This window comes from Sylvia atricapilla, chromosome 2, assembly GCF_009819655.1.
Source record: "Sylvia atricapilla isolate bSylAtr1 chromosome 2, bSylAtr1.pri, whole genome shotgun sequence".
NCBI classification, from domain to species: Eukaryota; Metazoa; Chordata; class Aves; order Passeriformes; family Sylviidae; genus Sylvia; species Sylvia atricapilla.
The window spans coordinates 109,330,991-109,345,612 of NC_089141.1; the positions used below are offsets into that span (position 1 = coordinate 109,330,991).

The 14,622-nt window shown below is 38.4% G+C and overlaps 1 protein-coding gene across 19 annotated transcripts in view; it reads left to right on the forward strand.

Annotated features, from left to right (window-relative positions):
• KDM6A (lysine demethylase 6A) overlaps window positions 1-14,622 on the forward strand; it is a 152,854-nt gene that overhangs the window by 117,727 nt on the left and 20,505 nt on the right. For all 19 annotated transcript variants that reach the window (XR_010743020.1, XR_010743019.1, XM_066314074.1 and 16 more), the window contains one exon: window positions 13,110-13,239. Coding sequence is in view for 17 of the 19 variants with exons in the window: in XM_066314074.1 (XP_066170171.1) it covers window positions 13,110-13,239 (130 nt within the window). In the remaining 2 variants the exon portion in view is untranslated. The remainder of the gene's footprint in view (window positions 1-13,109; window positions 13,240-14,622) is intronic.

A 14,622-nucleotide genomic window follows, 5' to 3' on the forward strand; every position in this document is an offset into this window, starting at 1 on the left:
CTCCTACCAGTCATAAATTTTTAAGGTTCACTTCTGTGTCAGAAGATTGGTAACACAGATTTCCGTGGGAAACATCATTTCAATGTAGCCAAAATAGAGTGGAAAAGTTGTGGAATCTTGTTCCGGATAATTTGAATTTAATGTACAGATTACCAGATGGCCAGAGTAGTTCTCTCACTAAATAAAAATGGTTTTGAGTTAAAAGAAGCACAATAAATCAGATTTTTAAAAGTCTAAGTAATGGTTCTAAAATACTTGGAATATTGAAATATTTTGTAGCATCAGTTTGTACAATCCTCAGTTCCTTTTCAAAACCTTTAAATTTTTTTCATTAAACTGACTACTGTAGAGAATATATAGTCTGTTTTAAACTGGAAAAACATTTTGACCACTGCATCTAATGGTTTTATTTCATCATTTGGTTGACATTTGGTTGGTTTGGTTGGACATCGATATGGTTTTATTTCTAGCATTTATATTACTGTTTTCTTAGAGAAGAAAGACTTCTGAAACAGGTACATGATATCAGTAAATGTCAGTTAAATTTATTGCTTCAAAATGTGTATCCTTTTCATGGGGTTTATGGCTTAACTTTTGTAAGGAGCTTTGATACAGCTCCTGCAGAAGGAAAATAATTTGTTTAGACTTTTTTTCTTTTATTCAGTAACAAGTTGTCTTTTATAATCCTAGTTTGTAGGTCCTATACAAGTGATTCTCTTTAGATAACAAACAACAGCAATCTAGATGTTGAAAATGATGAATGTTAAAGAAGTCCTGTTCAGTGCTGCTATTAACCTCTTCAGAATCTTTCATTCTTGATACGTCAGATAGATTTGGTCTGTCATCACAAATCAGTGTTCTCATTGGAAAAGCAATAAATAATCACAGAATATCGAGGTGGGAGATCCAGGAAGGGAGGTCTGGAGATCTTCTCATCCATCCTCCCAAATCCCAGCAGGGCCAACTAGAGCAGGTTGCTCAGAGCCACGTCCAGCCAGGTTTTAAATATTTCCAAGGATGGAAAGACTCCACAATCTGCCTGGACAAAGCTCTTTCACACTGGGTCACCCCTAACGTAAAAAAGTCTTTATTTTTTATGTACCATTGCATGGGGTTATTCTTCCCCTGCTGCGGGGCTTGGCATTTCCTTGTGCTGAATTCCCAGAGATTCCTGCTGGCCCATTTCTCCTGCCTGTTGGTGTCCCCCTGCGTGGTCACACAGCCATCTGGTGTATCAGCTCTGTACCACAGATGGTTTTTTTGGTAGTGGTGGTTTCAGCATCCACAGCTCAAGGCCTGGAGCTGTTCAGGTGATGGGTTGTGTTAAAAATGCAGGTGTGAGCCTGTCGTGTTGCAGTTTAGGTGTTTTCTACTCTTCAGCAGTTTAGGTCTTGGTGCATCTTGCGTTTCAGTTGATCAGCAGGTGTGTTACTGTTGGGTTTTGTCTTTAGTCAGTAAGCTTGGATCATTTTAGATCAGAGGCAGAGTAGATTAAGGCAAAATATGAAGCCAGCCACAAGAAAGCCTTGATTGCAGTGGTTGCAGTGTGGTTGTGCAAACTCCACGGTGTTTTCCCAGGTGTCTCCATCGCTGGCAATGGAGAATGGCACACAGTGTGGAATGCTGAGTTGTAGAAGTTGAGATAACGCTTCTTAGCAGTGACTTGTGGCAAAGATGTTTCACTGTAGGCTGCAGTGGTGTTAGAAATGCAGCAAATTCAGTCCCCCCTGCAATAACCAGTGCCCTGTGGCAGAGGAGGATGGTTGAACCCAGAGCAATAATAACTTAAACTGCTGCAGCTAAATCTGTCAGTGTTCATCTCTGGCGCATGTGCTAGCAGGGAGCCTGTCAGGTAGTCATTAGCTTTGCAAATTCACATTGAGTGCTTACTGCTTGCAGCCTTCTCTATGTAAAACGTCTCAAAGTCCTCAGATTTTCTTGGTAGGCTTTGGGGAGATTTGCTTGCTTTATTTAAAAAAAATGGTTTGAAATCCAAACAAGCTGAGAAATTGAAATGACCATTTAGAGCACTGTAATTTCTGTAGCTGTCCTTTATAGTTGTCACTGTGTTTGAAAATGTTACCTAAGATGGCTTTAAAGTTCACAGAATTCCCTTTAATCATAAGCATATGGTTATTGAGTGTTTTGGGCTGTACTCCACTGTTTTCCATCCTGAACCGTGTTTGGAGTTCTTTTAGTTGAAATTTATCTGTATTTTTCTCTGTTAGAATTCTTGTTGGAATTTTTATCATCTCAGTATATTTTACTCCAAATTTTTTTCTTTAGGATATGTGTTTCCTATGTTTTATACAGCAAATATGGTGGGTTTGAGCATTACTCTTTCTGATATTAAAGAAATAGTATAAAAGCCTGTTTATATAATTTCTGCAAAAAACCCTGCATCTGTTACTGTGATTGAGAGCTCATAGTTCCTGATGTTGTGGGATTTGATGACTAATGCTGATCCATGATATAGCAGTCTGTCACTATCTGTTACCAAGATAAATTGCATGAAAGAGAGAGAAAAAAAATCTTCAGGGAGCCTATTTTGTCATCTTTCAAATATTAAGTCCTGTTGTAATGTTCATTTCCAAGTGACATTGCTACACATACTACATTGACAAAAATTAACAGCTTAACAGCTTTTTCTTCTTTTTAATTGGGACCATGTATATGTTCTTTCTAGTGAAAGTATGAAAAGAGCCTCAGTGTATGGTGTTAGGATGAGTGCATTGCAAATAGGCATAATATAAACTGTTAAAAACTAAGGTTTTTTTTCTTGACGTTTGACTGATCTGCGTCCGAAACTGGAATGTAGCTTTCCTCGGAGAGTAATGGGAAGTGTTTCACCCTGGTGAAACGTTGCATTTTGATGTGTTTAGTGTGCTGCTGTAGGAGAGAACTGCAGTTAGTGTTGGGTAGCAAAACATTTACCATTTTAGCTATACAAAGCTTGTAAACCATCAAGTCCTTACGTTGGTGCTCTTTGATGGAGGTACAGTATTCGTAGTGATACTTAATTTCCAAGATAAAGGAAGGTTCATAAAGGTATTTCAAATGGTTTCTTACAGTCAGTACCAGGCTCACATAATCATAATTTTTCAAGGGAGGTAAGCTAATCCTTCGTTCCGTGTAGTTTGCAGACAGCTCAAAAGGTGTTAGATGTGCTTTTTTTTTTTTTTCCTTTCTTTCATACGGAGTAGCGATTGAGAGCTCCCTCTTCAGCCTGTCTGCACCCTCATTCGGCAAGGCAGAGGGCTTAGAAGCTGGATGATAAGGAAAGGTGGGCAGTGGGAAAAGTGGAGGAGAGACTTGGGGATTTTTTAGCAACTCTCAAGTCAAGAAATGCTTCTGTCTGAACCACTTTTACAGGTTTAGGGACAGGATTTCTTCTAGGCAAACAGTGCTTTCTGAAAACTCTGTATATGCCTCCTAATAATAGGAGATTCTGAGAAGTACAGTAACTCACCTGTGCTAGAGCTGCTTACCTGTTATTTCATACTAAATAAAAATTACAACTCTGTATATAAACACTATATAATATATGAATAGTGGGGGTCTTTCCCCCCACCATTCTAATATATCTGACAGTTTATATTCATAGAAGACATTGAAGACAGGGATTTCCCAGCTTTTTACTGAGTAGCTGATTAGCCCTTGCTTTGTTTTAAGATGTGCAGGAGTACATGTGACAGCTCTGGAGCAGAATTTCGGGCAGAACATCCTTGTTGCAGCTGTTGTGCATGACTGACATAAAGAAGGTCTAGAAGGGGGAATTTTAAAAGATAATCTGCTGAAAGGCCTGCTAATTTGCCAAAACCCCACAGTTCACACGTAGTAAAATGGAAGATGTTTACATGCTGATATGTAAGCTACTATGAACTTCAGTGCTGCATGTCGACCTTTATTTTAGCACAGTGTAAGGTAATGCAAAACCAAAGAATTGGGAGTACTTACTGATTATATTTGGGTGCTGTCTCTGCAGCTGGTATCTTGAGGTTCAAATACGAATTTGTGACCAAAAGTGTTGATTTTTAGAATTTCTTGTAAAAGTTGCAGAAAAGCTACCCACAGTAGAAAACATGAAAATATTTTTTTTCTTTAAAAGAAAAAAAGAAAAAGAAAAAAGATATCCTAAATAAATAGACCATACAGGACCCCAGACAGCTGTGTTGAATAAGCTTAATATATGGGGAATGAGGAGTTGTCCTGTAGAATTAGTTTTTATATGTTGGAGCTACACTGTATTGTATACAGTGAATATATATATGAATACTTAAATGTATTCATGTGCATCAGTTGTTACATACATACCCTAATTTTATGTGATATGTTCAGAAAGACATTCTGGCTTCATCTGTAATATGGATAATTATATTCTGTTATCTTCTGGCATATTCTTCTTGCTATCTGACAATAGTCGTTTGATACAATCTGTTACCCTGTTGTCTTGGTGGTATTCTCTAGTAAAAATAGATATTTTGACAGGTAGGAACAGGTGGATTTAACTTGGATTTTTTTATAGCTAGAGCACTAGATTAATCATTTTTATTTTCTTCCTCATTATTCTGCGTTTGGCTCTGTTTACTATATGCTTACTTCAAAACCAGGGTGTTTATATATTCTTTGTAAGTTGCACTTAAGTCCTCAGATGTCTATTTGTTAAAATTCTTTTCTTTCAGATGTTTTCAGATTTAAAATAGTTTTGTCTAAGAGGAGCCATTTTTTTGAGACCCTACAGGTTTATTTGTGCTTAGAGCATAAAAGACCTGGAATTAGTAGCAGTTTGGGATTAAGTAACGCACAAGAGGTGGATTCACACGGTAACTACAATTGACCTACTGCAGGAGAGTAAACTTTAGGATAATGAAGTTCCTCATCTCACAGAAGGGGTTTTATCAGGAAGCAGCATGGTGATGCTCATCACCAAAAAGTGACCTGGGTTCAAGGTCCAAGGGTTTTTTTATGTGTTGCTTCAAGAACGAAGGAGCATCAGAAGCATAGAAATTTGGTGGTTTTTAAAGTGAAAGCAATTTATTAGAACAGGCATTCAGAAGTCTTGCATTACAATAAAATAAAATCAGAATTGGTTAGACAAAAATAAATGCTGAGAGACTGTCATTTTGCATTACATAAACAAGTGTTGTCTTAATAAAAGCTGCTCAAGTGAAGCCATTAGGTGAAAGGAGATGCTTTGTATCATAAAATGCAAAACACATGCCAAAGAGAAAACTCAGTTTGATTCTTTTTCTATTACATGTGAATAGGTTGCCTGCTCTGTAGAAACAGACTTGGTAAATGCTTTGTTTTGTCAAAGACTAAAGTGAGCACTTAAGTAGGGCAGGATAATTGCGGAGGCTGAAAAGTTTCTTTATATCCATCGTCCTTGGTGCGAATGTTGAGGAAATATTTAACAGAGCTCCATTCTGTTGGTGGGGTGAAATGAGGTTGTTGAGGAGGCTGAGAAGGGGTCAGACATAGGCTGCTGGCACAGCAATTGATACTTGTACAAGCAGCTTCCCTTGAAGGGCCAGACAATGTCACTGAAAGCCGCAAGGAATTGAGAAATGCAGGAGCTGAGCTGTTGACTCAGATATGCAAATCTCATTAAGATACTGTTCTGGAGAACAGTAGGGTGGCAAATGTGCTCATCTTGTTAAACTGCTGCTGGAGTGTAGGGATGAAAAGGAATTGAGGAGGTGATTCTGGGAAGTATGATTTGGTTAGGCTTCCCTACCAATAAAACTGGCTGCAACAGTAAAATTTAGAGGTGGTTATAAACCAACTGAATTATGTTGTAAACTGTTTACATAGTAAAGTAAAATTCTTTAAGCCTCTGAGCAGGCTAAATTAACAGATAAAAGAGTGCACTGTTAGGTAAATTATCCTTCCTGAGATTCCTAGAGAAAATCTCCTGTTAAGGTCATTAAAAACAAACAACAACAAAAAACCAACCAAGTAAAAAAAAAAACAACAACAAAAAAAACCAACAACAACAACAACAAACCAAACCAAAAAAAACCCAAACAAAACCCCCAGGAACAACAGAGCAACGAAAAACCAACACAACCCCAAGTAATTTTGGAGCATAAGTGAAAACCATGTAATTAAAAGAAGAAAATATGCTAAGAATAACTCCTCTGAATTCGTTATTAGAAAAGCCAATTGTTAATAGGGGGGAAAAAAGAAGAGTGTGATTCTTGGTCTGGTTATGTATCAGGTTTCCTTAAAGAGACTGTTATCAAAAGCTCTTTTCTGTGCTCTTAGAAGTGTAAGTATCTTTTCCCTGTGAGCAATCTTTCTGAAAGGAGAATTAATGAAACATTATCACAAGACTTGAGATTTAACACTCGAGGTGTTTATTTCTACTGAAGTGAAACCAGCTGATTTCTCACTCAGTGTTTCAACTGGTGCATCTAATTAACATCTCTAAGTAGAGATAAAAACCCAGTATCCATCTCAGTTAAGAGTCTACCAGTTGTCCTTCCTAAAACTGATCCGAAGTCCTTAGTTTAAGCAGTGTAGAGAAGTTCCTGAGTTGACTTGTACTGTTTCTCCTAAAAAAAATAAGAAGTACCTTGGTTATTGTTTTTTCCCCTTCATCATTTACTAAAGTTTGCTCACAACCTTGAAAGAACAGGCAAAGGTCCAAACAAAACTCAGAGGAAAGAGGTCTTCAGACAGCAAAACATTTACCATTTTAGCTACAAAGCCTGTAAACCAGCAAGTCCTTAGTTTTGTGGTCTGTGATGGAGGTTCAGCATTCATAGTGATAATTTCTGGAGTTCTGAAGAGCCCAGCTGGGTAGCTGGGCAACTTTGTGTCAGCTGGAAGTTGTCCTTGTCATTTTTATGGTGATACATGGAAAGACTTATTTGACAACTCTGAAGCAATTCTGAACTTAAAAGCTTTACCGATTTGGTGTGATTGGGGAAGGCAAATGAGAGGCATAGGTTTGACTGTAATGTGTATCAAGGGGCTGATAAGGCCTTTTTATAATTCTTTTTGCTTAGTGTTCAAAGAGGGAAAGTATAGAGCAATCCATTGAGAAAAGTGACAGGAGACCAGGAGAGATGAGCTCAAGGAGCCTTGTAAAATGATAAAAATATATGACACCAAACAGGATTTTTCTATGGAAAGGGTGATAAGACACTGGAATGGGCTGCCTAGGGGAGTGTTGGGAGTCACCATTCCTGGAGGTGTTCAAGGAACAGCTGGAGGTGGCGTGTGGTGCCATGGTCAAGTTCACAAAGTGGTGTTTGGTCACAGGTTGGACTCCATGGTCCTAGAGGTATTTTCCAGCTTTAACGATTTGTTGATTCTGTGAAGGTGGTCTGGGCTAAACAGTCTGGAAAAGGGTCTGATAATTGGGCAGCATTTACACAAGGGCAGTAAATCCATTTCCTGAGGAGGAGTGGGAAGGGCAGTGCAGAGGCTGAACTGGGCAGACTTCTTGCTGTCTGTTGGAGCCTGGGGCAGAAGAAATTTGTTCTGTCATTATTGAAGTTGCTGCTCCCTGAGCCTGGTCTGGGAAGTCAGTGAATCACTGGTTTGAGAGCTCCATGGTCCACAGGAAAAGAGCCTAAATCTGTTTGAGGGGAAGTACTGTGTGAAGGAAGGACCTGAATTTAATTAGTGTTTTGTTTTATTGGGAATTTTATTTACAAACAAAGGGCTTTTTTGGCTTCGAGACAGAATTGCTCAGTTCCTCTAAAGGCACGTTGTGTCTGGCAAGTGAACTTCACCGCAGCAAAAGTTTTAAGAATAAAATTTGAAATATCGTGATTTCACAAGGTAAACACTGTGTAAAATAAGAGATTCTGTTCTGTTCAAAAGGCAAATAGTGAACTCTGCAGATGGGAAGCGGAAGTATCTGGGAGTAAAAAAAGATAAAAACATGGAAAATTTACAGTTCAGAGGGAAAGGCAAGTGTATGAAATGGTTTGGTGCCACTTTTTATAATGCTTTTCTTACGTAAGTCATTGATGTGATTCTGTTTGTCTTACAGCCTCAGAGCAAGGTGATTAGCAAATGAAATAGAGAGGAAAGATGTAAAAGTCATTAAGGAAAAAAAAAAGGAGCATTACTTCTTACATAACATGTAATTAACCTATGAAATTCACTGCCAACCTGTACTATTGAGGTCAAAACCAGAAGAGAATTCAAAAATAATTAGAAATACATTTGCATAATGAGAAAATCCACAGTTCTATTGTAGGATTTTCTGTATTTTCATCAAAGATCTCTGGGAATATTGCCAGCTAGTACCTGGTTGTGAAAGGCTGGGGTAGAGAATTGCATGATAAACAGGTTGTATAATTATCTGGCATTACTTGCATTTAAGCATAATGTAAGCTTGACTTGACTTCTTTATATTCCCTTTGAGAGCTCCTCTCTATCCCCTGGCTACAGAAGGAGCTCGAGGAGCCAAGCTGGGAGTTGTGTGTAACCACCTCCTTCCCAGGCTGGGGGGGATTGACAGGCGTTTTTCTGTGGTTTTGTAATAACTCAAGAGTAAGAAAGCAACTGATTGTATCTGCTCATTGTGAAGGGTGGGTGTTTCTGGTTTGAACCAGGGCTGCATCAAGTGAGTGCTTCAACTTCTGCAGGCACGTTTCGAAAATGTCTTCTTCCTCCCTCCTTGCAGATTAATTAATTCTGATAGAATTGAGATAGAGTATCAGCTAAATCCACAGTTCCTTGTGTTCATTTTAAATGTGACTTTTTTTTATTGGGGGAAGAAAGGGTATTAATTTTGTTCTTCTGAGTAACTATAATCTCTTGAGCAGTAAAACCTTGTTAATTCTCATACAGCTAATCCTCAAATAATAATTCACTTAGACTGACTTCACAACAAAAATAACTTGTGCTTAAGCACAAATGCTTGTAAGTTACTCTGTTTTGACCTGTAAATTGTACCTAAAATCCACATGTATGGATAACTGGAATTCGTTTACGAACTTTTAATTATCACTAAAAAGTCATATTCTCCCAAGCAGAAACAAAAGGGGCAGATATTTTAAAAAGTATTGACTTTTAAAATATAAAAGTTACTATTTACTATTTTATAAAATAGTATTTTAAAATACTTTTAAAATTAAAAAGTACTATTTTAAAAAGTATTAACAACTCCCATAACGCTGGGAGTTGTGGAAAACATAGCAATGATGTTTGGAAGAGGAAGACCTGTAGACACAAACAAAAAAGAACCAAAAAAAAAATTATGTCTACACAGAAGTATTAGGATGGTCAATAAGGAGAGAGTGTTCAGTAAATATTTTTGTTCTGTGCTTGGGAAAATGGCAGATAAAACGTTCACATCATGGAATGTACTCTATTTTCAAGGAGAAGGTTAAACAGCAGTTATACTTAAATTTGGCATTTTTAAGTCAGAGGCCCATATGCATCCGTGAACTCTGTAAGAGCGAGCCAGAGGACTGTTTGTAATTCATATAGATTTTTTTTAATAGTTCTTGGAAAACAGGAAAAGTTCCAGAGGACTTGAAGAGCACACTTCCTGAGAAATAGACATAATTCTCTCAGTCTGACATCAGGGTTGAGTGAAAGAATAAAAATACTGAGGCAATTAATTTAATTAATGTAAAGGACAATAATTATTGATAATGATTCTTGCTTCTGGGAAAATTAAGTTTTATCCTGTTAACTTTAATACCTTTTGAGGTAGAGTTTTCATTTTAAAATAGAGTTAAAATTGGTACAGCAACACAGGTAGCTTTAAATCTGCATGACACATTCTTTTTGGTCAGGTGGGAGGATGCAGAATCAATCCTGCACCTAAAAAGTGTCTGGCAACTGCCTGATGAATGTTCTGTGGGTGACTGTTGAAACTGGGTCACACCTGGGCTTCTGATCAGCTGTAGGTACAGCCAGAGGGGAAATTCTTATTTAAGGCTGAAGACTGTAAACTGTCTCTTAAAAGCTGTGGGAATGTATCCTAGAAAACAGTAAAATATAATTAAAACGGATGTTCTAATGAATGTGATGATTGCTTATTCAAGAGACCCCATGACTACATGAAATAATCCCAAGCAGCCGGTGTCAGGACAAGAAGACATGGTCTTAAGTCATGCCAGGGGAGGTTTAGGTTGGACATCTGGAGAAGTTTCTTCACAAAAAGGGTGATTAGACATTGAAACCATTGGAATGGACTGCCCAGGGAAGTGGTGGAGTCACTTTAAGGAAAGGCTGGAGGGCCATGGTCTGGGTGACACGGTGGTGATTGGTCAAGGGTTGGACTCAATGATCCCAGAGCTTCTTTTCCAACCTAATTGATGGAGTGATTTTTATGAAGTGAAGGCACCAGATTCATCCTGAGTGGTTGATGTTCTCTGCGTTTGGTCCTCAGGGTGAAGCACTTCCATGAGTTGTTGCTTTCACCCCTGGAGCAATTTTCAGTGGCCTGGGTGCTGTGGCTGTGGCTCAGGACAGGCTGCAGTCACTGTGCACCCCTGCCCTTGTCCCTCTGAGCCTGGCAGCTGCTCCTGCCTTCTCTTCCCGCTCTGGGAATGAGGGGAGTTGTCCCTGCACAGTCCACAACATGTCACTTCCCTCTGGAAGTCCATTTAAATGAACGTCCTTCTTTTCATTCCTTCATCCCAGATGACTGGGTGTCCAGTTTCTTTTTGGGGGAGATAAATCAAGCTTGTTTTGTCTTGAGCAGTGCATTTGTTGCCCCTTTTCAGGCGCTATGAAATCCTCTCACAAAACCTGCATTCTTCAAACTAAGATATGTGGGATTTTCAGCAGAGTTGCTGTGGTCAAAAAGGGTCTTTCACTTTCCTTCCACTGGCTGTAGTTCTGTACTTCCGAAAGTGGAGAGGCTGGCAGTGGATACTCACACCGTGGTAGCAAATATTTTTAGTATTTCTGTAGTGTTTTTTATAATTTCTATTGCTCTGTTTGGCACACTAACAATTACAGAATTATTCTTTAATAGCTCTCTTGCCTTGTTATTAATAGTAAGATACTCTAATTCATATTTAAAAAAAAAAAAAGATGATAGGAAAAAATTATGATAGAGTGAAGCTGGTCTGTTAAAGACAACTTTGAATATTCTGCTCATCTATTTCCTGTGCCACTTAAATTATGAATGTTTTGCTATCTCAGCTTTGCTTTTCTTTGTCCATTTTCCTCTTAAAATTTCCATGTTGAGTTTTAGTAGCTTAATAGGAAATTATAGCATGCAGTTGGTAATACCCAGCTTCAAGTATTAGATTTATGATACCTTTATTCATCTGATGTTTTCCTTCGTGCTGATCCTTTCCCTTTCTCCTCTGCGTTTTCAGACCTGTAGTGTCTCTAAGTGTACAGAAATTTCTCCTCTGCCCATTGTCACCCTTCCCTGAAGCCCCCATGTGCTCTGGCTTTACTGAGTTTTCACTGTGGTTACCTTGCTGTGACTGCAGCAGCTCGAGTCCTGTTAGTTCTGAGCAATGTCCTTTCTTCTTCAAGTTCACTTCTTCTCATTTGCCTTGACTTAGAAATTTCCAGAGAGCTGTTTATCAATGCAAACTGAATTTTGTCGACATTCTCTCTTACTTTTAATACCAGACATTTGTTTTTCTTGATTTTATTTCTCTGTTTGGTAATGCAGAGGTTATAGTAACGTCTGATACCTGCTGTTCAGATTCTAGTTTCACTTTGCATAGATGGTCTGAATCTCGGGTTCATGCAGCTGTGGCCAGTAAATTTCTGTGTGGTGATATCAAGATTTTATACTGCCATGTTAATTTTGGGTAGTTTTTTATTTGCTTTTGTTGGCTTTTTTTTGTGTATGTGGGACAGTGAAGCCTTTGCAATAACTACATCAGACATTTAGTGCTGGCCAGTGATTTTTTTGCCAAGTTGGATGATTACTAATCAAAGCTTCTGCATCACTCTTTCACTTTCTTGGAAGTGAAATTCTGGCACTGGAGTCACCTAGCACAAGGAATGAGCTGTGTGACAGGTGTGCTTTGGGCTGTGTGAGATGTTTGCCCATTTTGTTTAAAGTTTTTGTCGTGTCAGTCTGATCTGATCCCAAGTCCATCCTAGGGGTTCTAGCTTGATTTGAAGCAGTGATATCATGACCCAGTATCTGACTGTACCTTGTTTCTCTGTTTTAGAAACAAGTTTTTATTGCTGGGAATTTCATCTGATAAAAAGCTGTATCTTCTGCTAAGGACTGTTGCTATCAAAAAAAAATTTTAGTAACCACTGAATTTTATGAAAATATGTGACTAAATTTTACATTAGAAACATCCTGTGTTGTGGGATGTAAAAAACAGTGAATCAAAGGAGGTTGGAAGAAAGATTTGACTAGTGTTTAGTGGGAAGAATTTTGAAGTTGTTGAGTAATTTTTAACAAGAATGTAAGAGATGGTTTTGTCAGTACATTCCCAGTGCTGGTGACTGGGTTTTGACTACAGGCTAAGCTCAGAATGGAGACTTTTCTGGTCATGCATTATAAGAAAAGTTACACATCCTGCACAGCTGGAAATCTCCAGGAAGAGGCTGAAAGTACAGGGCAGAGAGGCTCTCCCTGGGGTCACACAGAGGGGCATTGGCACAGCAGCTCACTGGGGTGGGGCCGCTCCCTTGTTGCTCCAAAATATGGATTATACAGCAGTGGCTCCCTCTGCTTCAAAATGTGTAAGGCAGGGAGGGATAGGTGTGGTTCAGTTCAGTACAGTAGTGTAGCTGTAGTTGGCTTTTGTGACTCAGCAGTTTTTGGCTGAGACATTGCCAGTTTTTGACTTCTGCTCTGCTACCTCAGCTCCTGTGGAATGATCGTCCACCTGCTAAGGTTCTTCTCCGTTTGCTGTTGAAACCTTTTCCTGTTAAATTTTATCAAATGTGTCATGGTTGCTTTTATTTTAAATGGCTGTATTTTTAACTAATGGTGGTGATGTTGCAGATTCAGCAGGCAAAGTGGGAATAAGTTTGAATAATATCAAATTATACACGGAAAATTCCTGATTAAAACATACGAGCTTTATTTGCATCTTAAATTACGGTTTCTCCAGCATGATTTTGCATAAGAGATGACACTGTTAAGCATTTATTTTATTTGTCAAGTATTGACAGAGACAGCTCTTGTTTCCTTTTAGGAATCTGGGTAAAAATGGCTTATCTAACAGTAGTATTCTATTGGATAAATGCCCACCTCCACGACCACCGCCTCCACCGTACCCTCCCTTGCCAAAGGACAAGCTGAATCCACCTACACCTAGTATTTATGTAAGTAAATCTAGTGGCAGAAGTACTTTGCTGCCTGTCTTTTGTAATTGTTTGGATGTCTGAATTACATAATGTAATTATTTTAAAGATGCACTGTTCATCACTGAGTTCTAATTACGGTGCTCTCCAGACTGGTATATAAGCAGGAGAAATGTTAACCTTAAAGAAAATTTTGAGACACAGTTTGACTCTTAAAGGACCTGTATATTAGGAATTTCAGTAAACAAAAGGAAAAATACTTCAGGTTTTATATTTTTAGTACTCAAAATGTTGGCAGAATAAGCAAAACAGTTGATTATATACAATGCACAGTATTTCAGAAATGTATGTACAATTTTTTGCAAGTAGCAGCTTATGTGTAAATAAGCAAATAATTAAACTAAACTCCCATAACACTCTGCTTCAAAACACAGTGAAGAAAAATGAATAAAAGTTGAGGTGATGTTAAGAACAAAATGTCACCAGGAAAAGGCAGGGTTTAGTTGAGTAGTATTTTCTTATGCAAGCATTGCAACTTTTGTTCTGACAATAAAGTTTTCATAATAGCTTCATTGAACTAACTTCCTTAGTAATAAAATAATAAATTACAGGATATCCACTTCCTTAATAGCAGAAAAATAAATTGCAGTATGTCCATACAGGCAGTGTGAAAAGCTCCAGTTGGCTTTAGTCCACCTCAGGTTGGGGACCAGAAGAGGCTGGCACTTGGGTCTGAGTGTGCTGAGAGCTGGGTTAGGCTGGATGCAGTAGTGCCTCCAGATGTTTTCCAGGTGTTGCACCTGAACTCATCTGCCTTCATAAAAGTTCATCCCAGCTTTGTTGAGTCCTCACAAGGCTGGGAAGTCACCACGCTGCCACAAACTGCAGTTGTGCCACCGGTTGGTTGGGAACTAACTCTGTTGTGTTTTTATTGCTAGAAATGCCTTCAGCATTCTAAAGGTTTCATAGCAATTAAAACAAAATCAAGAGGGAGGCTATAGGATAAAATTGAGGTTATAGGTGCAGAGAAGCATAAGCAAATCAACCTTTCTGGTTAACATGAGATATACCATGAGAGGAGTCTTTTAATTATACTGTTTCTTGTATATATTATCTGTAAAATAGCGCTTTTTTACTTCTGAAAAGAAACTGTATTGCTCTTCAGAGAATTCTGCAGATTTAGGGAATGTACAAGGCTACTGTCAGATAAAGAAATTAAGTTCAGGAAACCTGAGTTGCAAAGCTGAAGCAACCTGGGAATAATTCATGCCAAGAAACAAATTACAGTAACAAATTAATTTCAGGAGTGAACCCAGCATTTGCCATAGAAAGAATTGTATGGTGTAGCTGTTCATTCCCCATAGTGCAGGGAAATGCAGAAAATTCCTGTTTTCTTTCTGTTAT